Genomic DNA, 27,965 nt, shown 5'->3' with positions numbered 1-27,965 from the left:
TCATCAACTGAAGGGCATCTAGGTTGGTTCCACAATCTGGCTATGGTGAATTGAGCAGCAATGAACATTGATGTGGCTGTATCTCTGTAGTATGCTGATTTTAAGTCCTTTGGGTATAGGCCAAGGAGTGGGATAGCTGGGTCAAATGGTGTTTCCATTCCAAGCTTTCTGAGGAATCTCCACACTGCTTTCCAGAGTGGCTGCACTAATTTGCAACCCCACCAGCAATGTATGAGTGTTCCTTTTTCACCACATCCTCGCCAACACCTATTGTTGCTTGTATTCTTGATAATCGCCATTCTAATTGGGGTGAGATGAAATCTTAGGGTAGTTTTGATTTGCATTTCCCTTATTACTAGGGATGTTGAACATTTTTTCATATATCTGTTGATTACTTGTACATCTTCTTCTGTGAAGTGTCTGTTCATTTCCTTAGCCCATTTGTTGATTGGATTATTTGTATTCTTCGTGTAGAGTTTTTTGAGTTCTTTATAGATTCTGGAAATTAGCGCTCTATCTGAGGTATGGTTGGCAAAGATGTTCTCCCACTCTGTAGGCTCTCTCTTCACATTTCTGATAGTTTCCTTTGCTGAGAGAAAGCTTTTTAGTTTGAATCTATCCCAGTTGTTGATTCTTGCTTTTATTTCTTGTGCTATGGGAGTCCTGTTAAGGAAATCTGATCCTGAGCCAACAAGTTGAAGATTTGGACCTACTTTTTCTTCTATAAGATGCAGGGTCTCTGGTCTGATTCCGAGGTCCTTGAACCCTGGAGTTAAGAAGGGGAGGCATTGAGAGACTCGGACTGAAATAGAGCCACGGGTGAGTCTGCCCACTGGGTAAAGCTCGGTCCGGGTGGCAGGCCCAGATAGAGGTGGCTTATCGGAGCTGGGCAGGGCAGCTAGAGTCATCCACAGGCAGCCCTGCGCACTCCGGCGGTGGGCCCCGCCCACACAGCCAGCTTCTCCAGGTTCTCGGATCGGAACTGGCCCGCTAGTGAGAGCCTTTCTGACCAGAACAAGCTCCGAGTCCCGGAGCCCCTGCAGCGCAGCGTACTCCGGCAACGAACCAGCGGAGAGCTGCGATCCGCAAACAGCCTCTGGGATTAGGGCAGGGCAGCCAGAGACCTCTTCAGGCGGCTCTGCCCACTCCGGCTGCAGGCTCTCTTCACGGGGCGATCCAAGATGGCGGCCTAGAGGGAGACTGCACCCCCAGTCGCTCCAGAACCCTGGAGTTAAGAAGGGGAGGCATTGAAAGACTCGGACTGAAATAGAGCCACGGGTGAGTCTGCCCACTGGGTAAAGCTCGGCCCGGGTGGCAGGCCCAGATACAGGTGGCTTATTGGAGCCGGGCAGGGCAGCTAGAGTCTTCCCAAGGTAGCCTTCCACACTCCGGCAGTGGGCTCCTCCCACACGGCCAGCTGCACGGTGCAGGCCCACAGTGAGAGCATTTCCGCACAGAGCCAGTTCCAAACCGTGGAACCAGTAGGGGGCTAGGGGCAGTTTTCTTCGGATGAGCTGCTTTATCAGATTCCTCCAAGACATCAGGCTACTGAAGGCTGGGAGGTGATACACTGGAAATCTACCGGAACACTATAAGCCAGTAGCAGAAAACTGCAATATCCCAGGGTCCCACTGACAACTGACCAATATGAGAAAACAAGGGAAGAAAATGTCCCAAACAAACCTAGATACTACATCAATAAAACCCAATGACAGCACAGCAGAAGAAATGTCAGAAAGGGAGTTCAGAATGTACGTAATTAAAACGATCAGGGAAGCTAATGAGGAGATGAAAGAGCAAATGCAGGCATTGAAGGAGGAGATGAAAGAGCAAATGCAGGCATTAAATGATCGCACCAATCAACAGTTAAAAGACCAAATACGGGAAGCAAGAGATCATTTCAATAAAGAGTTAGAGATACTGAAAAAAAAAAACAAACTGAAATACTTGAAATGAAGGAAACAATAAACCAAGTTAAAAACTCCATAGAAAGCATAACTAATAGGATAGAACACCTGGAAGACAGAACCTCAGACATTGAAGACAAATTATTTAATCTTGAAAGCAAAGTTGAACAAACAGAAAAGATGGTAAGAAATCATGAACAGAATCTACAAGAATTATGGGATATCATGAAAAGGCCAAATTTAAGAATTATTGGGATTGAGGAAGGCTTAGAGAAACAAACCAAAGGAATGAACAATCTATTCAATGAAATAATAACAGAAAATTTCCCAAATCTGAAGAATGAAATGGAAAACCAAGTTCAAGAGGCTTATAGAACTCCAAACATACAAAATTACAACAGACCCACACCAAGGCACATTATTATGAAAATACCTAACATACAAAATAAAGACAGAATTTTAAAGACCGCGAGAGAAAAGAATCAAATTACATTCAGAGGGAAGCCAACAAGAATATCAGCAGATTTTTCAATCCAGACCCTAAAAGCTAGAAGGGCCTGGAACAACATATACCAAGCCCTGAAAGAAAACGGATGCCAACCAAGAATCTTATACCCAGCAAAACTTACCTTCAAATTTGACGATGAAATAAGATCCTTCCATGATAAACAAAAGCTAAAGGAATTTACAAAAAGAAAGCCAGCATTACAGAACATTCTCAGCAAAATATTCCATGAGGAAGAGATGAAAAACAACGATGCAAATCAGCAACAGGAGGCGCTAGCCTAAAGGAATAGCCAAATAAAGGAGAAACCAAATCATGTCAAAAACAAATATGAGTCAAATGACTGGGAATACAAATCATATCACAATAATAACCCTGAATGTTAATGGCCTGAATTCATCAATCAAAAGACACAGACTGGCAGATTGGATTAAAAAGAAAAATCCAACAATATGCTGCCTGCAAGAGACTCACCTCATAGAAAGAGACACCCATAGACTAAAGGTGAAAGGATGGGGAAAAACATACCATGCACACGGACATTTAATTTTAATTTTATGTACTTATTTTGGTGACAGAGAAACCACATGTGCAAGACAGAAAACTTACAATGGTCTTACAAACAGAATATGGAAAGAACTTCTATAAAACCAATCCAAAATAAGAATGGATGAAATGTAAGCATATTATGTAAGTGAATATCCAAATAGTCAATAGAGTATTTAGAATATAAAACTTCATTATTAAGAAGGGAACTGAATATCAAAACCATATTATATATTAAAATGATGCTGTACACACTGGAATGGGAAAAAAAGAGAAAGAATAAAACCAAATGCTTACAATATACATAGAAACTAGAACTCTCTGACATTGCTGGCATGAGTTGGTTCACACACTTTTTTAAAAATTCATATTTTTTAACAACTGACAATCAACTTATTACAACAGTTGGCTTTGGCATCTGCAGTGCTGACTTTAGCCTCCACTCCTGGCTCAATACTGATGGAAGTAATTTGTTTACCAATCTCAGAAGGACTGTGCCAGTCAATGAGTCCCTCGAGGATTCTCATGTGGAAATGATCCCATGTCTTACAACCTTCACCACAAGGTGTTTTTCTTGCAGTCATTCTTAATCTTGGTAGGCATGCAAACAGATCCTTTCCCTTTGAGATTCTTTTCCCTTGTGCCTCTGATGAAGTGAACGCACACTTTGTCCAGCAATTTCATATTGCAGGTGGTGAGGGTGATTCTAGTTCACTGAATTGCTACCTCATATTCTAGGGTTTCTTTCCAGTATTTGTGCTATTTTGCAGCTTCTTATCTGATTTGTTCCTTGGCGAAAGAGAACAGCATTGAGTCTGGAGTAGAAGCAGTCTCAATGGTGTTCTGCAGCACCACAATCACACCACTCTCTAAAAATAACCACAACCAAAAACAAACAAAACAAAACACAAAAGTGGTTCACACACTTTCAAAGTGTTTTGGTATTCCTTATTGATGTTGAAAATACGTATGTGCTTCTACTTGACCATTTCAACTCCTAATGTATACCTAATGGAAATGTGTATGTAGGTGCAAAAAAAATGTGCAAAAGTGTTTACTACAGCATTATTTAAAACATTTTCAAGCTTAAAATAGTCAAAGTGTTCATCAGTGGTATAGTGGATAATATAACATCCAATGTGATCATATAATAGAATATCATGCAACAATGAAAATGAACCAACACAGTTCCCGGGTAGTAAGGTGAATAAATCTCACAAACATAATATTCAGCAAATGAAGTCTGGTACAAAACATAGATACTTTATCATCCCAAACAAGATCTAATCTATGTTGTTAAAGTACCTATGGGGAAGTAAGAGGGCATAGTGATTATGAAAAGGCATGTGTTGGGGGCAAAATGTGGGGGTGTGGATAATGTTGTACAACTTGACCTGGATGGTGGTTACTGGAGTTGTTTGCTTCCTGACAAAACTGACCTGCTCATATGGAATCTGTGTATTGTGTATAGTGTGACTGTTAATATATCATTTTTTAATGTTAAAAAAGGATTAACCATATTTTTCATAGTCTTCTGACTCACTGAGTGTTGGTCTCTCTTTGAGTCTGGTACTGAAAGATAAAGTTCCCCAAAAGATATCTACATACCAAAGCCTAGAGCCTGTGAATATGTTCTGTGGCAAAAAATGTCTTTGCAGATATGTTGAGATTCTCCTGGGTTATCAAGGGGCCTAATGTAATCACTAGGTCCCTTTGAGAGGGAGACAGCAGGATCAGAGACAGTGCTACAGCATGGATACGACTTGACTGGCCATTGCTGACATTGAAGATGGCAGGGTCATGAGTCTAGGAATGCAGGCAGTTTCTAGAAGCTAGAAAAGTCAAGGAAATGAATTTTCCCCTAGGGCAGCCAGAGGGAATGAGCTGTCAATACCTTACTTTCAACTTCAGAAGACCTAATTTGGGACTTGGCCTCCAGAACTGGAGGATAAACTTGTTGTTTCAAACCGGGTTGTGGTAGTTTGTGGCTACATCAAAATGAAGCTATCGGTGAGTCACACATTTGTCAAAGTATGTTTCACATAATTACTCTGAATGTGTATTGAATGAGTGGCCACACTCCCACATGACTAAATCCTGAATATTCTAGAAGTAAGTGTGCCTCTCTGAGAGTTCAGGAATAGCAACAGTGGCCTTGACGAGGCAGTGGCCTTCCAGTCCTTCTCTCTCTAATCTTCAGATTTCAGACTTTTCAGACCAGAGGCCTGGAGGGGAAGTGGACCCAGCACAGTCTCCATATTTCCATATTCATCAGACACGACATACTGAGGACAAAGATGTGGATGAAGATGGCATGATTAGTGTTTCTAGTCTACCTGAGGAATTCATTTGTCTGGAAGGAGAAAGGAATTTCTTTTTTCTTTTTTTTTTCTTTTTTTTAACAGAAGTAGAAAATAAGAGGTCTGAAAAAATATTAGTCATTTGACATCTAAAAGGGATTTTCCCATGTATCAGTTTTAGGATTCAGTCACAGAAATGTCTCACATCCTGGTCAGGTAGAGGGAGGTCCTGGGGTTTCACTTTACAAAAATGCCCTGAGATTTTATGTGGCATGGATGTTGAAATGAAACCCAATTGGCTGCCATTGGCCTACCATAGCAGCGTGACTTGACATAAACATAAGCTTGTATGGCCTGCTGGACCAGTGTGAGGGATGGAAGATGTAGCAATAAAATCAGAGTTCTGGAGCAGAATCCTTGGAACAGTGAGATTGGCTCAGAGGCATTGCCTCTGTCAACTGTATACAGCCCATGTTAGCTGGCCAACTCAGTAATGGTGTCTTACAGATTATGCATAGAGAGCTGTGTTCCAAGGACCTGCTGATGGTGATGCTGTAACATAAAAACCAGCAGAAAGTTTAGTCCCCTCAATGCCAGAAAAACTTTTGCATAAGAAACAGCCTTCCAAAATATATTGAGAAAAGAAACAGGGAAAGAAGACTTTGTGTAATTAAGCACTGAGCTTTCAATAGACACAAATACTTCCCATTTATAGTGTCAGAATGGGTAAAGTTTGAACTAGGTTGAAATTTTATTTTTTTCCTCCTCCTACCAATGGAAAAGGACCTGGGAGACATCTCATATTATAATCTGTAATAAAGAGAGTAAAATATTTCTGTATATCATTTGTAGTGTTCTGTAAACCTTCTATAAAGTCATTGATATTTCTCTTTGAATGGGTTTTAAGCGGAGAAATGGGTGAACTGGAAAATGGCACATCAACTTTTCCTTTCTCTCTTCTTATCTCATCTCTTTTCTCACCCATTTTCCTGATTTGCCTTTGAGTTCGGGAAGTTGGAAGAATTTGAACTTGCATCCTTAGCCCTCTTCTCCTGTGTAATTCTTTCTTTCTCTGATTTTATCCAGAGAAGAAAATTTCCCATAATACTCCCATTAAGTGTGAAGTTACTGGATGTTCATTAAGAGGAAAGCCTTGTGATAAATACATAACACAAATGGAAGCAAAATCTGGCCCTGGCCTGTCCACAGGGAACAAAGGAAATGGGCATTTATAGAAATAGTTGCTGCATGCACTATCATTAAAGAAGTTGCCGAGATGTTAATATCAACCGTTTCTAACATGACTTTCAAGACATCCCTGACCTCCAAACAATTCTTCCTTCATCTTTTGCCAATATTTGCAACTTAAATTTTTAACATCACTAATCACATTTTATTTTGTCCTGTGTTCATATTCTTCCCCTCAGCTTGTGTAACTCTTCAAAAGAAGATCCATATCTAATTCATTCTATAAATCTCTGGGTCCTGGCAAAATTCTAGATCAATAGTTCCCATTGAACAGGAAATAGTGTCAAACTCATATTGTGCCAAAGTGTATATTTAAAGATGTAATATTTATAGTAGTGAAAATTTAGGGACTTCCCTTGTCCACGAAAGGATACTGAAGGAATACATTCAAGGAAATCTTATGTAGGTATTCAAATTAATTATTTAAATTAATCAATATTTGTTGACCTAGAAAAAGATACATAATAGGTGTGTGGTAGAAAAGATTAAAGGAATGTGTATACTATACATTGTCTGTGTGCAAAATTGTGTATTTAACCTTGTGTCCACATGCCTGGTGTCAGGGGTGGTTGTTATGCCCTTCAACAGATGAATAGATAAAGAAACTGTGGTGTATATACACAAAGGAATATTATTCAGCCATAAATAAGAATAATATTATTGCATTTGCAGATAAATGGATGGAATTGGAGAATATCATGCTACGTAAAACAAGCCAATCCCAAAAAACCAAAAGCCAAATGTTTTCCCTGATAAGTGGATGATGATATACAATGGGGATGGGGGGGTAGGGGGTGAGAGAAGAACGGAGGAAATTTAGATTATGTAGAAGGAAATGAGAGGGAGGGGGTTATAAAAATGGTGGAATGAGACTGGCATCATTACCCTATGTACACGTATGATTACATGAATGGTATGAATCTATATCATGCACAACCATAGAAACAAAATGATGGACCCCATTTGTGTACAATGAATCAAAATGCAGTCTGTAAAAAATTTTTAAAAAATGAAAAAAATATTCATGGAGGTTGGTATTTGGCATTTTATCATTTTTCTTAATTTTTGAATTTTGTCAAAAATGCATGTTATTTATTAGAAATAAACTTAGAAAAATTTCATCAACATTTCATTTCTTTTTCTCCTATTCATAATTATTTGGGGATCATTACATAGTGGATCTCATTTGGAGCAATGCAGAGGTTTCAGTGACATTTGGCAAAGTCTGGAAACATTTTTGGTGCTTCATTGATTGAAAGTGCATCAGCATCTGGTGGTAGACTTATAGAGATGTAACTAAGCATCCTATAACACACTGTACATTCCCCCACAAGGAAGACTTTTCTGACTGTGAGTGTTAGCATTGCTTGGTTGAGATATCTTGGAAGTCTTTAACTTCATTAGGCACATTATCACCACTTGGTGGTGAGAAAAGGGCCTGCGACTTTAATGTAGTTTCAACCAGAAGTCAGATAATTGAACTGGGTATTGAGGCAGGAAAGTCTTGGAGTAAACTTCATAGATTTAACTTGATGGATGGAAGGGAAGAATCTCCATTTGCACTCAGGGTTTTCTCTCTATTACATAAGATGATGAAACTTTAACTCTTTCTGGAGCATTCCAATCTGGAGCACAAAGGAACACAGCATGAACATGGCGTTTTTCCTTGTTTGGGCTCAATGTGTTTCCTCCATCTCACTTTAAGGAATGAATTTGCAAGACCTGGCTTCTTTCCTAGACCCCTACCCCAACTCCAAATTCAAAGGCCAAATTTAAAATATCTTTTTTTTTTTTTTTTTTTTTTTTGCTTTTCCTCTTTTTTAAATCTATTGGTTTTCTGTTTTCTGATTATTACTGACTAATGAGTTGCTCATCTAGCAACTGTCTTATCTTTCTCTTTGCTTCTCATGTTCCTGTCTGCTAGTCTTTAATCTTCCAAGAATAATTCCAACCTGGAGCACAAAAGACCACAGCAACTTCCCTTGTTTTGCCTCAGTGTGTTTCCTCCATCCCTCTCTAAGGAATGAATTTGCAAGACCTAGGCTTCTTACCTTGACCCGACTCCAACTCCAAATTCAAAGGTCACATGGAAAATATGTGTTCTTGTTCTGCTCATTAGTTTTACTCCTTTTTAAATCTACTGGTTTTCTGCTGTTTTGTAATTATAACTGACTAATGAATTGCTCATCTAGCAACTGACTTATCCTTTTGCTTCTCAAGTTCCTGCTTGCTAGTCTCTTCTGGAAGGCCTGCATCCTCTCTGCTGCTCTCTTCCTACTGGTGGTGGGAAGAGAATATTTTGTAGCCTTTTTTTCTTTTTACATTGTTTCTTTATTATTCGCAACCCTTAGCAATCTTTACCAAGGCATTGAAGGATGTCATAGATTTGTTTTTCCAGAAGCAGGTGTTGAAACAATGTGCAAGATATTTCTCAGGGATCAACATTTATGAAAGAAGGCAGAAGAACTAGGATTTGGCAGAAGGAGAAACTGAGTTGTGGAGCAGGCCTCCCTCACAAAGTTTCTAGGACAAGGAGAAGCTTGGAGAGAGTGGACCCCATCAGAGCAACTTGTGTTAAGCCAACATGGTGGGGTCTCTGTGTCACTCAATCACTGGATACGAGTTGCCCAGGAGAGCCTGACCTCAGGGGCAGAGGCTCTCTGAAAGAAAGGCAGATGTGATAGATGTGAGGGCTGATGAGTAGCTGCTTCCTTCACTCCCATCAGCTGGGTGGCAAGTCCTTCCTTGAAGGAGGATCTGGGTGGTGCACTTCTGTACCCCAGAGAGGAGCTGATGAGATGCACAATGTAAGGTACCAGATAACCTGACCATTTTCATGATTCAAAGGAGAAGAACCAAAGATAATTAAACTATTAAGGGGGTTATTCCTAAACTAACATGGTTCACATTTTTTTCCAATTTATGTAAATCACTTGTATTGCACTAAAAATAATACTGACATTGGAGCAATTAGCTGTTGTCAAGGGAACATTGTAATGCTCTTACTCTGCCTTTCTTGACTCTGATTCTCATCAATTTTTCACATTTACAGATTTTATTATGGTTTATTTTTACATCCTATTAGTGAAATAAAACAGACGATAAAATAATAAGACAAATACATTTATAACCATTACTTGGGTAAAATATGTAAGTTGGACCTGCTTTTTTCAGGAACTTACAATTGAGCTTTGACTGGAGGCCTCACCACATTTCAGTATCATAGCATGAATGTCAGTAACCAGCACAATGACTTCTATTAAGATGACTTTGCTCCCTGGTACTACTATTAACTAACATGGAACATATGCCATGAGCCAGGCAAATATATTGTTTCCAAGTCATCTGCACACCTGTATGAGATGGCCGTGTTTTATAGAAGAAGAACATGAAGCAGACACAGGCTGATTTGTCCAAGGTCAGATAGCTAGCAAAATAGTGGGGCCCCTATTTACCTAACATTTAAGAAGTCTCGACTCCATGTTCCTGCTCTTATCTACAGTTGCAAGCTAGCATTCCTTAAGTCTCAAAACTTGACCTAAACCTACTAATTCCCTTCATCATCTTAAATCCTTCCTCTTCTTATTTCCTCTCTCCATTATTCATTTTTACTGGAGCGACTTTTCTAATAAATTTTGTGCATGCAGATTTGTTTCTCAGGCCTGTCTCTAGGAAAACTAAGATATATTCCACACTGACAAAAAATTGTGATAGTGACTTTGTTACATTTGGTTAATTTGTGTTTGTAAAAAAATCACTATTAATAAAGTACCAAATGACTTTGATATTTTGAACTGCATTTTGAACTCTTGTTATAATTACAAGACTATTTTGGGGGGACTATTTTTTCAAATGTGATTTCCCAAGGAGTCCATGATGAATCTACTTCACCTATTAGTGTAGTTATAGTACAATTTTATTCAAAAGCAAAGGAATAGGGAACATGAGATAGGCATTATAATAACTGATGCACTTACTACATGTGTGGCGTTGTCCTCCATGCGTTGTACATAGTCATTCATTTATAATGAGGATCCTAGCATTGCATGTTAGGCTACCTGAGGACACAGGCTAAAATTGCAATCCCAGGTCTCACAGGCATCACTACTACAGTGATAGTACTATTAGTAGTCATCACAACAATATGAGATAATGTAATATAATATATCATATGTCACTTTCTTTTACTGCCTTTCACACTCATGTACAAAACACTGAAATAAAATTTAAATAGCTTGTTTAGAATTTACTGAAGAGTTGGAGTAGAGAGAATAACAAATCTGAGAGAAGGAGAAAATGACAATTGTACATTTCATATGCCTTTCTCCATAGTCCCAAAGCACTCCAAAACTTAGGGAAACAATTTTTAGACATACCCCATTGCCTAGATGTCATTAGTTTCATGTTGTCTTTCTCTAAGAAAAAGAGATCTACTCCAAAATTTCTCAGAGCAATTTTCCATCTTCTTTTAAGGAACTCACATTTTTATTTTATTTTTTATTTTTATAGACAGAAAATAAGTGTACATAATTATAGGGTACAGTGTGATGATTTGATACATGTTTACATTGTATCAAAAGCAAATTAGGCAAAATAACTTTATGTACTTATCTCTCTTTGGGGTGGTAACTGAAAATTTACTCTTGGCAATCTTGGATTGTAAAAAACATTATATATTATTGCTATAATTCTACTTAATTTTTAAATTATATGTAGAGAAAATAAAGCAAAACAGAGATTACAGAAATACAAACATTTCTGTAACTACTGCTTGGATTAAAATAGTTTGGACTTGCTTCTTCATCTACTCACAAGTGAGTACAGAGTGTAGACACAACACATTTCTGTAAGATAGAAGTACTAATAATGTTAATAACTAGCATAATTATTAGTCAACTCACTGTGCAATAGATCTCCTGAACTTACTCCTCTAGTTTAACTGAAGTTTTACCTTTTGACCAGCTTCCCCCTTTCCCCCACCCACCCCTCAGTCTCTGGTAACCTCCATTCTGCTCTCTACTTCTGTGAGTTCTAACTTTTAGAGTCCACAATGAAGTGCATAACTCACACCTTGTTCATGAAATGGGATGCTCTCCTAGGATCCATTGCCATCCTAGCCCCATCCCTACTGGCCTTGTGATTCCCTTCCCACTCTACTTGGTACCTCTGCCTTAACTGACTGGAACATCCCTAAATCTGCTGATGTGGTGATCCCTAATTCCTGTTTCTCCGCTTCCCAGTTTAGTGTCTGAGGATCATTCCACTGACCCTGAGAACCCTGCCCCTACTGACCTTGTACCTCTTGCCAGCTCTAATTCTGTGACCTTCAGTCAGACCCAGTGTTCTCCATCTTGATGGTCTCATCCCACTGACTCCTTTCCCCTGCTCCACCGTTCCTGAGGTCTCTTCCCCAGTAACACTGAAACCAGTAACACTGTTAATTTCTTCCATTTCTGGCTCCAATTTGATTTTTTCCCCCTACTTCTATCTCAGAAAGCACCATCTACATAGTCCTCTTTTTTCTATCTCAATATAGCTCTTCCCAGTATTTTTGTCCTCTTTCTAGGCTGGTCTTTGGATCTCATATAGTAATCATACTGCTGAAATGCCTGAGGAGTTTATTAAATAACTTTTTATTATAAAAATATTTTGGCTTGAAAATCAAAAGTAATATATGATACTTCTTGGTTAATGTCCTTTGGATTTATTGAATATTAAAAAAATTAGCAATGTTAATCGAATTTGAGCCTTTTCACAACTTACCGTGAATAGAGTGACAGACACTTCCTGAAAAGGGCTTCTGTTCCCATCCCTACATCAGTTTGATCTCATAAGGATATTTTCTCAACTCTCACCAAGACATTTTTTTCAGAGAAAAGAGAAAAACCATACTGTTCACAAACACCTATATCCTTTATAATTTTTCTTTTTCTAGACTTCTGAAAGCCAGCATGGTAACAAATACCTTTAATCCAGCTACTTGAGAGGCTGAGGCAGGAAGATCACAAGTTGCATCTTTACAAAATTCCATCTCAGAAAAAAAATAAAGGTGTAGTTGAGCACTAATGTGCTCCCTGACATGTGCAATGCCAGGGTTTAATCCACAGCATTACAACAAACAAACAGGAAACTTCTGGAGATAGTAGTTAGTTGATCTGAAACTGATAATATGCTTGTAGCCCTAAGGTGGACAGAGGAGACAAAGTCAGCAATCCTACCTCACATTGCTGAAGATTCATGTTTTTTAGCTACTGTCACTTGGGCGTTTTCACTGCCCATGGAGGGGTAGAGACTGTAACAGGAAAGGGAAACCAAGGAACACCTTTATGTCTAAAATGAACTTTCTTTGGATCAGAATTCATTTAGATCATCAGCTTTGAGAACTGAGCAAAAGGTATAAGTTTGCAGAAGGATGGTTTCCTTTGGACTCCAATAGTAGAAAGAGCCACAAATATGTCTGATTTGGCCATAAGCACTTCTTTACATTTTTACATATGAAAAAACAAATTTTTCATTGAAATATAAAAACAATTAAGTTTAATTATTATGAGATTAAAAAATATATTTTTTTGATGTGCTTCTTTGAGGGATACTGTTTGTAATCATTAAAGGCTTAATCAAATTTGACCTTGTTCACAGATATAATTGATATGATCCAATTTACATAGTCATCATAAACTTTTTTCATGAAGGAATCATTCTCAGGTACATAACACCAGGCTTTGAAGACCTAAATTTTGTGTATATCTCAACTTTTGTACCAAGGATAGAGATGTCCCAAGGAACCAGAAAGAAGAGAGTGTTGATTAAATGAAGAAAACAGGTATTTGATTTCTGTTTCCTATGTTTGCTTGATCAAGTTTCCTGACTTGATGAAGACTCTATCCCGGACAAGTCACTGGTTTGTTCTTCACTAGAACAAAATATACATAAAAAACACAATACATGGGAATCATGAAATTTCCATTAATGCTTTTGTATTGAAGGGTAAGTATATTTTCTTCATGAATTGAGAGAGTGAAAAAAAATCATGTAAGGAGGAAAAGTCTATTTGTAAGTTTCCAGTGAAGACCTGCATGTTGATTCAACTGCCATGCATTTACTGTACAGGAATTTGTAGCATAACAAAATGACTCTAAATTTCTTGTTTGAAGATGTTTTCCTCTGAAATATTATTATTTTAAAAAATAACACAGAACAATATTTCAATGTAGGACAAAGTTATTTTAAATAGATTTTATTTCATTCCCTCATACATTCTTATTTTAGCAATTTCTTTCCAATCCAGATGGAATTAAGGGAGAGGGAAATTAAGTACTTATACAGGAACTCTTAAACTCTTGAAATGATAATTGATCTATTTTTACACATTTTATTCACAAAGTGAAATATTTAAATTCTAGTTGTAACAAGGATGTGCTTTAAGACTGGTGTGCGCTGTGATATTTGTTCAGATGCTAAGGTTCTTGTGGGGTCATTGAGAATTATTGCTTTTTCAAGTAATTAAGCATGTCCTGTTTTGTGATTTTTGTCCATTCATCAGGAATTTTACCTCTTCCTTTAAATTTTATCTGATATTTTGCTTCCAGGTTTGTTCTGAAGTGAGAGACAAACCATTTCCAATATGGCTGGATGGATGAGTCTGGGGTGATGCTCCACGTGGCATAATCCCCTCCTGCCTTCCGATAGTTCTTATAAGGAATTTCCCAATCATCTCTCAAAACAAGCAAAGAATCACTTGCTACTAAAGTAGAACAACAATCAATGACAAAGTTGTCTGTTCCAATCACCTTCCCACCTTGTACTGCCCGAGGACGATGAAATGCAACACTGTGATCTCCATCGTGTTTAGGGATTGTGTTTATACAAATTGCTTTACATAGAGGACACTGTTTCCAGCAGCCACAGAGATGTTCAGAGAGGATTTTCTCAATTTCAGGAACCATTTCATCTATGGGTCTATTGGAAAAGTTCTGTTCTACTTTCTTCATTTCAGGATCCAAAGCTGCACTCATGGTTTTTTTGAAAAATTCCATATCTTGTATCTCTTGGTGTTCAATACTTGTCAAGTCTCTTCGTGGGAAGATAACGTTGTTCCCCAGGTGATCACAGAACAAATCCAGCCACCCAGACGCAGTGCTGCTTGTATCTTTCCCTACCTCTGTGGATTCATAAATGGCAGAGAGGATGGCATTTTTGATGTCATCTAAACTTGTTTTGAATAAAGTCTTTATTTTTTTATCTCTGTTGTCTGAACAGTACCTTTTGGTATGGTTTTCAATGTAAGTCTTAAAAAATGATTTTGGATTGTGAATATATTTCCAATAATTGTCAAAATTTTCTTCTTCTGCTAGAGAGATGAGAATGTGTTTCTCCAGATTCGCCCTGTTTCCATTGAATGCAGGGCAGGTAACTCGTATCTCCCCAGCTATTTTAGGGGCCAGTTCTCCCCAGATGGTGGCAGAGACAGCTGGTGTGAGCTTGTGCCACAGAAAATCAACAAAAGATGTGACGGAGGTTGCACCTTGGCAGGATATTTTGAAACTCATGAAAAAATCATCTTTCTTGCATTCTAGATAGTTTACAGGATCATGTGCTGTCTTGAATGTCCTGTGCATTTCCTTAAACTGCTTTGATGCTCTTCGAAATAAACACGAAGATAATTTAATATTGTATTTGCTGGTAAATACATATCTTTCCTTAGTGTGTGCAGCTTTCACTTCCTCTTCTATTATTCTTAGGATTTTATGGAAGTCATTTTGATCATAATCACGTTGTTGACTCAAAATACTATTAATATATTCATTAAATCTTGAAAAAATGTGTTCAGTAGTTACATTAATGGACACTTTATCACAAACTTCTAAATTTTTTGTGAACACCCAATATTCTGTACACATCTTGACATGTTTTCCAAAATCTATTTGAAAATCCTCTCCAGTATTTTTCTTTAGTTTTTCCACTATGTTTTTCTCTTTTTTGAAATAATCCAAAAGGATATTTTCAGCATCTATATCAATGTTAGGCTCTATGGCTTGAGGGAGATTTGAGGACACTTCATAAACCCATTTTCCCCAAAGTTGATTGAATTTAGCACATAACTCTTCATCACTCAATTCCTTACCTTTTACATTTAAAGCCAGGATTCGACTCTTATCCAATAATTCATTTTCATATACATTCTTTTTCTGTTCCAGTCTTTCTTGACTATTTTTGAGACTAATAAGCTCATTGGCTTTTCTTCTGATATCTGAAATAAGTGACTCTTTAAGGATTAGGAGCTTATTTTCAAAATAGGTTTTCCATTGGACAATTATGTCAGATTCTGAGTCTTCAGTAAAATATTTTTCAAATTCTTGCTTGATGGTGTCATATTTCTCTGTAACTGGATACTCAATTATGCTTGCTGGGAGTGTAAGAATTTTTCCATTCTGAATCTGATTCTTCAACTGGTTCTGCAATTCTAGCATATGACTCCTGAGCTTCCAAGTCCAATGATTATACATAGTTTCCAGTTTGCTCATGGCCATGACCTCTCGGGTGTTCCTGAAACTGAAAATAAAGTTCTCACTTACCAGGGCTCTCCACAAATCTTGAACTCTGAATTTTACATCTGATATCTTCATGATGCTTCCCCTGGATTCCTGTTTGGCAGTCAAAAGGATTCTACTTTTCAGTTCCTGGACATTGTGGCTGTAGCGAGGATTGGGAGGGGCCCTGGGGGGATTGCCATCCCAGAGGTGAGCAAAGTAGTACACGTGAGAATTGACATCAAACTTGATGACGTCACTGAATCCAGTTACATCTAAGCACTCTTCTTGTTTGGCAGCCAGTGCTGCCATTTGATCTAGCCTCTGCTTTAGCAGCCTTCGTCCTTTCATGGTTTGGTCTTTAGCTGTAACTTCTCCCACGTTCTGATGCACAAATATGCACCTTGGGGAGATATTCACTTGTTTCATCCTCAGAAAGGCTTGGACTGCTATCTGTAGGATATCTTGCATTTCTGACGGATTCTCCCCAAATATATTGATCAGAGTCAAGTTTGCAAGTCCAATGACAAAGGTTGCTAACTCGTTGTCCCAATTCTGGGACTTGTTGCTGAGTTCTGGGGCCCGAAGTCCTTCTGTGTCTACAACCAGCACAAAGTCAAAGCCAAGTTCCTCTGTGGATGTCTCGTCCACTTTCAGGAGCTGCATGTAGGCCCCCTTGGTACAACTGCCTGCACTGACCGAGAACTGCAACCCAAAAAGAGCATTTAGTAGGGTGGACTTCCCTGAGCTTTGCAGGCCAAGGACAGAGAGAACAAAGAGCCGTTTGTCTCCAAGTTTCTCAGAGAGCTTGTCAAAAACAGCTGCCACCCACTTTAGGGGCACATAGGAAGCATCTGCATCCATCAGCTCTATGGGAACTCCAGATATCATCAGGTCTGCAGCAATTTGGGGAAGGGAGAGAAAAATTGTGTCTCTTTTGGAGGAAGTTTCTTCCAGAGCTTCATAGATCTGGCCAACTTCTCTGAGAAATTGTTCAATTCCTAAGGTAGAGTCACTAATCTCAGTAGAGATGGCTTCTATTTTACTTTTCAAAGAGTTGCTGTTTTGGAATTTTTGCTTATCTGTTTGTACATCTGACCACAAATGAATTAGTTTTTTGTGCAGGTTTTCCAAATGCTCTGCAGTCAGGCTATCTAAAAACACACTCAGCCACTGCAAAAAGTAGAGTGTGGTGTGAGTTTCTGAATACTTGTAGAGAATTTGAAGGACAGATTGCATTACATCTTTGAGAGGAAATGCTCTTTCCAACTGTTGTTGCCGTATTCTTTGTTTATCTGTCTCAATGTCACTCTTGTGTTGTTCAATACTTCGATTCCCCTTTTCTCTCAGATGGTACAGTTCTTTGTCCTTCTTACACCAAAGATGCCACAGTTTTCCCTGAAGGGGTAAGAAGGTCTCCTTCACCTGAGACAACTTCCTTTGTCCTAGGAGAGCTATTATCGTCTGTGCCTTTTCTTTGACTTCCTTGCAATCTCTCTGGTCTTCATCAATGAGAAATCCCTGCTGGCGAGCAACTTGAGAACAGTCCTCTAAACTGAGAATAGTACCAGAGAGCTCTAGCAAATGTCTGATGGTAGTTGTGAGCTCCTCTGTCAATTCTGCTTCATTTCTATTCCTTAGACCAATTTTCACTCTCCTATCACAATTACTAGGTTTGCATTTTTCTTTGTCATCCAGCAAGCAGATCAATGATCTTGACGACTGACATAGGTCACAGACTATTTTTTGGTTTTCTTTATTGTCATCAGAAGCTGACATGAGGACCACGATGAGAGAAGAGACCTCCTTCAGGAAGGCGAGCTGCCTTTTATGCTCCTTTGCATCTCCATGAAGATTGGTGAAGGTCACACAGCTGTCAAACCTGTCCTCCTCTTCCCCGCTAGGGCAGAACCAGCAGATTTCCACCACACCCCCCATCAAGAGGCAGTTCTTGCTGCTTTCTCTGCAGTGGCGGTGGAAGAACACATCATGTTTGCGTTCACTGAGAAGACAGTTCATGATCTGAGATTTGGAAGCAGACAGTCCATTACCAACTCTTATGAAGGACACAATGGGGGTGGAGACACGACACATCTGCTGATTCTTGTGACTGTTCTTCTCTTGTAGTGATTTGCTTCCTTGCTGCCAACTCCTCCTAATTTGTCTGAGAGACCAGAGGGAGAATTCAATTTGAGAAGTGCAGGGATTTGGCACCAGGAGTGGCAGGGCAAATTGACAGATGGATAGTTTGGTCAAAATATATTGTCTGGCAAAATCATCTGCAGTGTGAAAAATGGCCATCTGGATATCCATGGGGTGAATATTGGGCCTGGACTCAGTGGTCAAAGGCCCAGTGAGACTATCACTGCCTTCAACAAAGTCTTCATATGGATCAAAAACCTCATTTTCCTGATTGGAGGCTCTTGGAGAAACCTGATATTCCAATTTTCCTTCGTCTTTGAAAACCAGGTATCTCAGTCCATAATCCAGCATCAGTAACTTCTGAAGGAAATAGAAAGGAAGTTCCTGTTCTGATTTGGGCTTGGTGTTGTACACAGAACTCTTGTAGATCACATGGAAGTTAGCTGTACTCATCCTTTTTGGGTAGTAATGTTCTAGGCCAAGTCGCTGGAGTAAGTCTAGAAAGGCTCCATTTTCTATTATTTCACTTGTGTTATTTTCATTAATATCTGGTTCATGGGACTGTTTCCTTTCATGGATAAGACTTTGTATCTGTCTTTTGACCTCATCCATTTGGAAAGAAGAGATGGTGGCTTCATAATCTCCATCAATGAGTAATCTCAAGTCTTTTTCTAGGTTTTCCCAATCATGATCTGCCCTAAGTTTTGTGAGGACATGTACAACTTCTTTAGAAAATAAATGTCCCATGTATTTTGTCATGAATTTCATGCGTTGTGACTTCTCTTCTGGAGAAAGGGCTTTTAATCCAACTGTGGCTGTCAGACCTGTGAGTATCAGGAATGCATGGGCCCTATAGCTGGAAATACTTTTGAGCTCCTGGTATTTATTATAGGCAGTTTGTATTTCATCAGGTAGAAAGTCTAACTCATTATGCCCCAGGAGAGGTCTAAAAATATTGCTTCCCACCTGATATCCTGCACCAGCTGCAATGGAAAGTAGCAAGATCTGTGTGTCTGGCTGCTCTGTTGCTTGCAGGTGATTTACAAAGCTGTTGAGAGCCAAGCTCACCTCATATGTTGCCTTTCTTTGAGCTTCTTCTATTGTTTCTGTGGACTCAGATTTGACCTTCACTTCCAAGAATTCACTCTGTGTTTTCTTTAAGTTTTTAATGAATTCAGAAAATTGGGAGATGTTCACTTGCTCTTGCTCTAACTCTGACTGTTTGATCCAGTGCATAATGGAGTGAGCCTGAGGAAAGTTTTCCACCTTGTATATGTGAGGATCTAGAAGACTGCACAATGTAGTTTTGATAAAATCAGTTTTATAAGTGAAAGACTTTTTGCAAAAGTTGACAGTATTGACTAGAAAAGTCTGCAGATCCTGATCAGTGAGGCACATGTTAATCCACATGTCATCACTTTTTGTTTTTTGACTCAGTGAGTGCATGAAATCTCTCAGTTTTTGAAGCTGCTCTTCAGGATCAGACAACTCCCAGGACTTCATGTCATCTAGGAAAACTCTAACCTCTTGCCTAACACTCAGTAACTGCTCTCCCTCCTGGATCTGTGCAGAGAGACCAGTCAGAGAAATGTAGTTATCTTTCAGACAGTTAGCCACCTTAACGTGATCCTTAAAATCACTTCTGTGTTTGGAGAGTATGATGTCCCAAGTGGGTACCAGTTGGAGTCCCCTATCAATGACACACCAAGTTTGATTGTTGGCAACCAGGCCATTGTTCCACTGGGCAGGATCATTTGCTTCTGGTGGGCCACCTGTCTTGGCCACAGATAATTGGAATTTGGTTTGGAGGTTTTGGAAAGTTTTGTTCTCAGAAGCTGCTTTTGAATGTGAGTCTGCCACATTCATATCTGCAGCAACATTCACACCATAGCCACTGTAGCTGCCCCTTATGTAAATATCAAGAGTCTCTACAGCCTGCTGCTTTATATCAACGAGCTGGTCACTTTTGAAACCCTTTAAGACAGCCTTCCACCAGTAGATTCCTCCCAGGTGCAGAGGGCCTTGGTTAGCATGAGAGCCAAACCTGTGAAAGAATTTTTCAGTCCTGTGTTTGAGCACCTGGGATTCTGGTGAGTCTGTATTCTGATCCAGGAGGTCTTCAAGGCATTTCAATTCCTGAAGGGCAGCATTGGACAACTGGAGCTGATCAATGGGAAAGTGGCAGGATGCCATGGGAACATAACTGAACTTCATTGAGCAGAAATAAGAGCACTCAGAATTTGCCTGGTGGGTTTCCTTGGATTCTGAATGTTTGCTCTTATGTAGTTCAGTTTCAAAATTAAATCCCCAACCTCCACCCTTGGCTGAAGTAGTTAAACTGAAGCCTAACTTCTCTATAGACTGGGTGAACATGAATTCTGCTTGAGAAGATGTAAATTCTTCAGTTTCCATCCGTGTGCTCTGCTGAGGGCCAAGGAGTGAGAACTCCTTGGGGACACTGAGTAGCTCTTCTCTTCTCTGCATCAGGTCCATTTGGTGGCATGTTTTATAAATTCCCTGCAGAGCCAGCCCTCCAGATGCCCATCTTATTAGATCTCCATCTGGGAGGTTTTGCCTGTGGGACAGTGTCTGCTCCATGGGACTGAGTTGTCTCTGCATGATTTCCATGACTTCCCTTAAGGGCTTTTCAGGCATTGGCCAGTACTCTTCAGGGATCTCCAAGGCTTGCCTCAGCTCTGCTTCTTTTCTCTTCACTGCCTCTTCCTGTCTCTGCCTCCCTTCTGACAGCAAATTCCTCGGCTCCTGTAGCAATTTTTCTGCCTGCCTCTGCTTTCCCTCCTGTGGTGATTCCTGTATCTCTGGAAGACTATTTGAGTGTGACAGGTCAAGCAGCTTCTTCAGGGCCCTTTTCTCCCATGGATGTTGTACCTGGGATTTCAGCTTCTGGAGGTCTTTTTCTTTTAAATATCCTAATGCCTGTGCACAGGTCACACCCAGATCTTGCTGCAACTTGGGCAACCAGTACTCAACATCCAGTCCTGCTTCCCTCAGCATCTCTTGAAGTTCTTGCCTCTTTTTGCCTCTGAGCAGAGGCTCATCAGGGATCTGCTCAGTTGTGGCCATGACTGTGTGAAAAACAGACAGTTAGTCTTGACTGTGTTCTGAGCTTAGAAAGTGTCAATTACTTGTTATTTGATGAAAAGCATGAATGTATTAGTAAAGCTAGTCTCCATTGGCTTCTCATCCTCTGGTTTATTTATCTAAAATATATTTTCATCTAAAACCTCTATTTATGATCTATCAAAATGTATAAATGTATTCTACTGTCATGTACAACTAATTAGAACAAATACAATAAAAAAAATTTTAAAAACCCTCTCTGTGGATGTGCTAAACATCATTGTGGGTGTTGTCAACTGCTTTTTTATTTGTGATGGTGAATTGCAACTTCATAGCATGATTTGGGCATTTACTATACAAACTCAATTGGACGGAAAGTATGAGACTGAGCATGGAGTTTGAGAATGTGAGTTTTTACGCTTGATGCTTATTTTTAAAACTAGTACAATACCACCATTTGGTTATCTTTCTTCTATTTTTTTTTCTTTTGATTGTTTCATTCCTATCAGTGTGTCAGTTCTTCTTAGGTTATTGAATGCTTATTTACTTTCTTGTCCTTTAAAATGAACATCTAACCTGATTTACACTTCTATATCATTTCTTATGCTTCATCTTCACCTAGTTAATATTATCTTCCTGTTACATGAAGAATTGTTGATAGGTGGATGCCATTCAAGTCTATGTATATGGATCCCTATGATCTCCTCAGTCCAGGATTTCATTAGTGTTTTGCAGCCTCTCTGTCTTTAGTGCATATCCTTAAATGCAGATGAGATGTAGTTTAATTTGTTTCAATTTTACACATTATCCAGGATTTTTTTCCTTCTATACTTCTATCTCATTTAATGTCATTGGCATAATTGCTCAATGGGTATCCTATATAGTGGTCTCTATGAATCTAAACTTATGACACCATGTCTCTTCAATTTACCCTCAATTCTCTCCCTTTTATTTGACTTTTTGTTTTATTAATTTTAATTGGGGCATTATCATTATATATAATAATTCACTATGCCTAATCAAACAAGCCTATAGCATAATTTGATCAATCTCATTCTGCAAGACCTTCCTTTCCCACCACGCCTCCACTGATCCTCTTGTTCTACCCTACTGATTTCCCTTCTATTATTATTATGATTGTTGTTATTATTAGTTTAATTAGGATAAAGGCTCACTCCCTTTATTCTTATTTCTTTTTGATATATTTTATTCTCTAGTACTTTCCCATGCCAATCCCTCCTCCCTTCCTCCTGGTCCCCTTCATCTATTCTATTGTTCTCTCTTCTATTTCATGAGATCCTTTTTTTCTATCTAGCTTCCTTTTCCTCTAATGAGAGATAACATTCAATCTTTTTCTTTATGGGGCTGATTTATTTCACTTAACTTGATGTTCTCCAGTTCCATCTATTTATCATCAAATGACATAATTTCATTTTTATGGCTAAATAAACATCGATTGTGTATATACTGCACTTTTTATATCCAGTTTCTTTCTTACACACATGTAGGCCAATTCAATAACTTGGTTATTATGAATTTCACTGCTATAAACATTGGCATGCATGTATCACTCTAGTCTGCTGATTTTAGTTAATTTGGGTAAATAGAAAGGTGTGATATAGTGGAGTCATAAACTTGTTTCATTCCCAGTCTTTGGAGGAATCTCCATACTGCTTTCTTAAGTGACTGTACAAATTTGCAGTCTCAAAAATAATGTATAAATAAATGTACACTATTTTTCCTCACATCCTCACCAGCAACTATTGTTATTTGTGCTCTTGATGTTAAAACTCCCTTTATTCTTATTTCTTTTTACTTGCTACACATGGTCTTTTAGATTTTTCTTTCACTTGCCTTTGCTGGATTTAACATCTTCTCATCTGCTGTGGTTTGAACGTTTGTACCCTCCAGTACACTTTTTTGAAATTTTCCATTTAGCAGTATAAATAGGTGTATAAATAGGTGGTACCCTTGAGAGATGATTAGGGCTTATAGACGGGAAACACTTCATTATAAAATGATGATTTCTTTTCCCTTTGGCCTTTTTGCACTCTGCTTTCTCTTTGTGTTAACACAGCAGGAAGGCTCTGTTCAGACATCTTTGCCCTGATCTTGAACATTCAAACCTTTAGAACTGTTAGTCAATAGGTAGTAGGGTTGCATTTAAGTCACTAGGGTCCAATTTATGCTTCAAATATAAATCTTGCTCTTTGACCACTGGTGGTTTATTTTAAAACTGACACGTTTTCTTTGTTATTTTCTTTTTTCTCCCACAAACTATGAGGGAAGTAGGACTAACATTCTTCCTGACCTAAACCAAGTTATCTGTGCTTCCACTTATTGTTCATAAGAATAAAGAAACTCTGGACTCAAACCTGGCACAACAAATCTTTTAAGGATATGACTTCTTAGACCCACTGATAATAATAGTTGTAAAACAGTTCTTGTATAGCTTCCTTTTAAAGCCCTCTGTTCCCCCTGGCAGGTAGAACGGTTTGTTGCCTGTGTGATGTGAGTCTCTTGCATTTATCCTTTGATAACAAAGGAATAAAACCTTTCCTTTGTATAAAACTTAGTCTTTGTTATTGGATTGGCATCAAGGACAAGGACTGAGGTTTGGTATCAGATTTGGCACCCCAGGTGAGACCTGAGAACAGCCTCTGCTTCTTGGGCAGGTCTGGCACTCCAAGTGTGAGCTGGTTGAGAACAGACCACTGGAGAATTGAGAGACAGATAAATTTGCCTCTGGTCGGACTAGAGCAGTTGTTCCCATAAGGAAAAGGGAGCACCTGAGGAACTATCCTATCAGCTTACCCAGTCTCCTTTGACTTCATGGAACTCCTACTTTCTCTCCCTGAACTGTATTGTATACTGTGCCATCCAGTTTATTTGAGAAAAAAAAGATGTTCAGTGGGATATATTTGCTGTGCCTTGGCAATCTGTTAACTCCTGTGATGCGTATGCCAAGATGCTTGAGTCCACCCATCTGGTTCTCCTTCATGGGAACATTTGATACCTCTTTGTGGGAACATCTGTGAATCTTAGGTGTAGGAATCACAGTTGAGTGGGAGTAGAGAAACTGTGGGATTTGTCCCCATATGGTCTGTCTGTTTTAAAAGATTTCCAATCTGTTGGCCTTGATTTTATGGAACCCCTCTGCTATGGTTTGGATATAAGTTTTCCAAAAGTTCATGTGTGAGACAATGCCATAAGTTTAGAGGTGAGATGATTGAGTTATGACAGTCTTAACCCAATTAGTGAATTAATCCTCTGATAGGGATTAACTGAGTGGAAACTGAAGGTAAGTAGGGTGGGGTTAGATAAGATGGGACATTGGGGACATGCCTTTGGGATATATATTTTGTCCCTGGAGAGTGAAGTCTCTCTCTCTCTCTCTCTCTCTCTCTCTCTCTCTCTCTCTCTCTCTCTCATTCCTGTTACTGGGTTCCAAACAGCTTTTCTCTTCCATACACTTCCATCCTGATGTTGTTTCTCACTCCAAGTCCCAAGGAATGGAGTAGGCTATCTATAGATGTAGAGGTCTAAAACTGTGAGCCCCCAAATAAGGTTTTCTTCCTGTAAATTTGTTCTTCTAGGTCTGGCTGGCACTGTCTCTTCACTCTGCTTCTAGCACTGACCCTACGCTCAGACAGTTTGAGGTTATCCCTGCTGCAAATCAAGATTTGGAGATGTTGGTCTCAGGATGAAGGAATTCGTTTTGGAATCTGAATGGAATGGGGAGAAATGTTTGATGAGTGGGGCAGGTGGGATCCCAAGGACTGAGTTTCTGGCTCACCTTCCAACCTGCCCCTGCCTTGGCAGACTCTCCTCTGCCTGCTGGCTGAAGAGAGTGTGGCATCAGTAATTCCCCTGTTGCTCACACCAAGAGGTTATGACCTGGCAATGGAAATGTTTTCCTCTTTTAATACCTGTAAGGGAACCCCATTTGGTCAGAGAAACACCCAGCACTTGGGCAGGAAATTTGTGTTATTACAGTACACCATTGGTATGAAAGTGCACGGGGATGGCCAGGAGTAAAACAATTGCCAGGAGTAAAACAGACACCCAGATGTCACTCAAGATTTGATGTTAAAATATAAAAACTATAGTCTTTTCCATCAGCCTCACAGCTCTAGGGTGAAAGGCAGGGAAAATAGTATAAGCCAATAGTCTAGGATCCTTCTTCAGCTGCATGTAGAGCAGGAGGGGCCATGTCTATATGGGAACAGGGAGGAACCACTTCTGGAGGAGCCCAAATATGGCTAGATCAGTAATGGTTCAAAAGTGAAAGATCCAGGAGGGGTTGCCTAAGAGGGATGATTCAAATCAGTTCCTGCTACAGAGATATTTACATAATATTCTGAGGTCATATACCCCAATAGAGCTGGTGGAGATGGGGTCCATCTTCAGGTAGAAAATGAGCAAGTATACTAACATGGACACTGGAGAGATGGGATGATGATAAATGGTATAGAAGGGTATAAACTGGCTTTATTAAATCTCCACCCTGATGACATTGGCACCTTTTCTGTAGAGCTGCTGATGAGTGTGGGGTCATTAATAAGTTGACATCTTCTGACCACTCAGAATATGTTGCCAAATTTAGAAGGTTTAATAAAAGCAGAGCCCATGGCTCCTATAAGGAGAATCTGTGCACTTGTTTGAGGGAGAATGTGAGGGGAATGTCAATTAATCAGGCATCTGAGCCATTTTTTATACTAGAGGCCATATATAAAACTTGTAATACATTAGTCTTCAAAAAATATTTGGAGAGCATATGTATTTGTGGACATGGGAACTGACTGTACTTGGTTATGTGGTAATCCTGAAAAGTTCTCGGGTAGATTAACTGCTAGTAATGAATACAATGAGCGCTTGAGCCACAGTACTGATGTTGTAGCCTATAAGTCTGTTGCCCACCCTCTTCCTGGTGTTTATATTTCCCATTAGTGAATACATTATAAGTGGTGATAAACACCTACAAACTACCATAAGCGAGTTCTGTTTGCGTTGCTGGGAGATTAAGCATGTGTCAGCTGGAAAGCCATTATGAAAGGATGCAAAACACCCTCCCATTGCTTGTTAGTTGCCACCTGACAATGACTCACCACTGACCATCAAGAGATAATAAAGTCAAACCTGTAATGCCAAGGACTGGGGAGGCTAAGGCAGGAGGATCTTGAGTTTACACCAGCCTCAGCAAAATTGAGGGGCTAAGCCACTCAGGGAGACCCTGTCTCTAAATAAAATACAAAATAGAGCTGGGGATGTGGCTCTGTGGCCAAATGCCCCTGAGTTAATCCCCAGTACCAAGAGGGCAGAAAAAAAAAAAAAAAAAAAGAGGAGATAATAGAGACCATTCACGAGTTGGATAGTGTACACATAATTTTCCCAAGTGACAGTGCTTTTAACTTCCCCATATGTCCCACAGGAAATACAAATGCACCATGGTACATGACAGTAGATTATGGGGATTTAAATAAGATGCTCTCTCCACTTTAGTAGTTGCTCAGCACTCCTTTGGAAATCAACCATTGCATACTAGATATTTCTAAAAGCTTCGTTAGCCAAAATATAGCTCCTGACAGTCAACACCCATTTTTTTTTTTTTTACGTGAAAGACCGACAGTGGACATTTATGTTGTTACCACAGAAATATCTCCATAACCACACTGTTTGTCATGATAAGGTAATGAACCTGGTCCTGGCTTTCACTGATTAAAAAGTTTACATAAGGATAGTCTAAACTTTTTTTTTTGTATGCACTGAAGCTGCTCCCATGCTTTTGACTCTTTTGCAAAGGAGAGGGTGGGCCATGAAACCCAATAAAATGCAGGTCCCTGGTTTATGGATGAAATGATTGTGTGCCTTCTGGTTGGGTAAGAGGAAGGTCATATGCAGGGCATAATGGATACAGTTCTGGCACTTTCACCTCCCAACACACTGGGACTGCCATAAAGAAGGCAAATGTTCTTGCCGAATGCCAAAAATGTCTTGCCTGCTTTCAGCACCACCCACAATGATTGAATTCCACCCAGGGGACTATCAAATGAGTTGATGTCACTCTTCAGAAATGGCAGATAAACTACATCAGCCTTCTCCCATCGTCAGATAGGGAGAAACATGCCGTGATTTCCGTGGACAGTCATGGAGTTCATGCAAGCCTTTCCCATTAAAAGGGCCAACCAAAGGTCATCTGCTGAGAGGCCTGTCTGCCCGTGCGCTGTGTGTGGCACAGCACAGGTAATTGAAACAGCCCAAGAACTCATTTCACAGAGCATGGCACACATCGGTGGGCTCAAGTCCAGGACACATTATCGATTTTCCATCTGTTGTAAAATGTAACAGAAGCTTAATTGGAAGAATGTCCTGCTCAAAGAAGCCTTAAAGACTGCAAATAACTATGCAAGAATGGACAGCTTGTCTGCCTGAGGTTTTGAATACGTTAAATGAGAAATCCCTGCATTGCCAGCCTGTGACTATTTTTATGTTAATTTGCTCATGCCAACCAGTGTTGCCATTATAGATGAAGGACACATCCACTGAACATTTTCTTAAACTGGCATTGGGCACAAGTAACAACTTTCTGTTGCCAGCACCTCAATAGCACAGCAAAAACCAGAAGAATAAGTTGGCCATGCAATGTACAAGTAAGTCCTGGTCTGGTTGTTTGCCCTACTGATCCTGTAAGGGAAGAGAAACTTTC

The 27,965-nt window shown here is 39.5% G+C and overlaps 1 protein-coding gene across 1 annotated transcript in view; it reads right to left on the bottom strand.

Annotated features, from left to right (window-relative positions):
- Window positions 1-13,107: 13,107 nt before the first annotated feature.
- Window positions 13,108-27,965, bottom strand: part of LOC124960397 (interferon-induced very large GTPase 1-like) — a 30,074-nt gene continuing 15,216 nt past the window's right edge. Inside the window, exon 2 of the mRNA XM_047519148.1 lies at window positions 13,108-21,264. Within this exon, the coding sequence (XP_047375104.1) occupies window positions 13,991-21,262 (7,272 nt within the window). The 5' untranslated portion in view covers window positions 21,263-21,264 and the 3' untranslated portion in view covers window positions 13,108-13,990. The remainder of the gene's footprint in view (window positions 21,265-27,965) is intronic.

Source organism: Sciurus carolinensis, chromosome 11 (assembly GCF_902686445.1).
Source record: "Sciurus carolinensis chromosome 11, mSciCar1.2, whole genome shotgun sequence".
NCBI lineage: Eukaryota > Metazoa > Chordata > Mammalia > Rodentia > Sciuridae > Sciurus > Sciurus carolinensis.
Note: the sequence above shows the minus strand (reverse complement) of the source record. Positions and strands in the feature narration are given on the sequence as shown.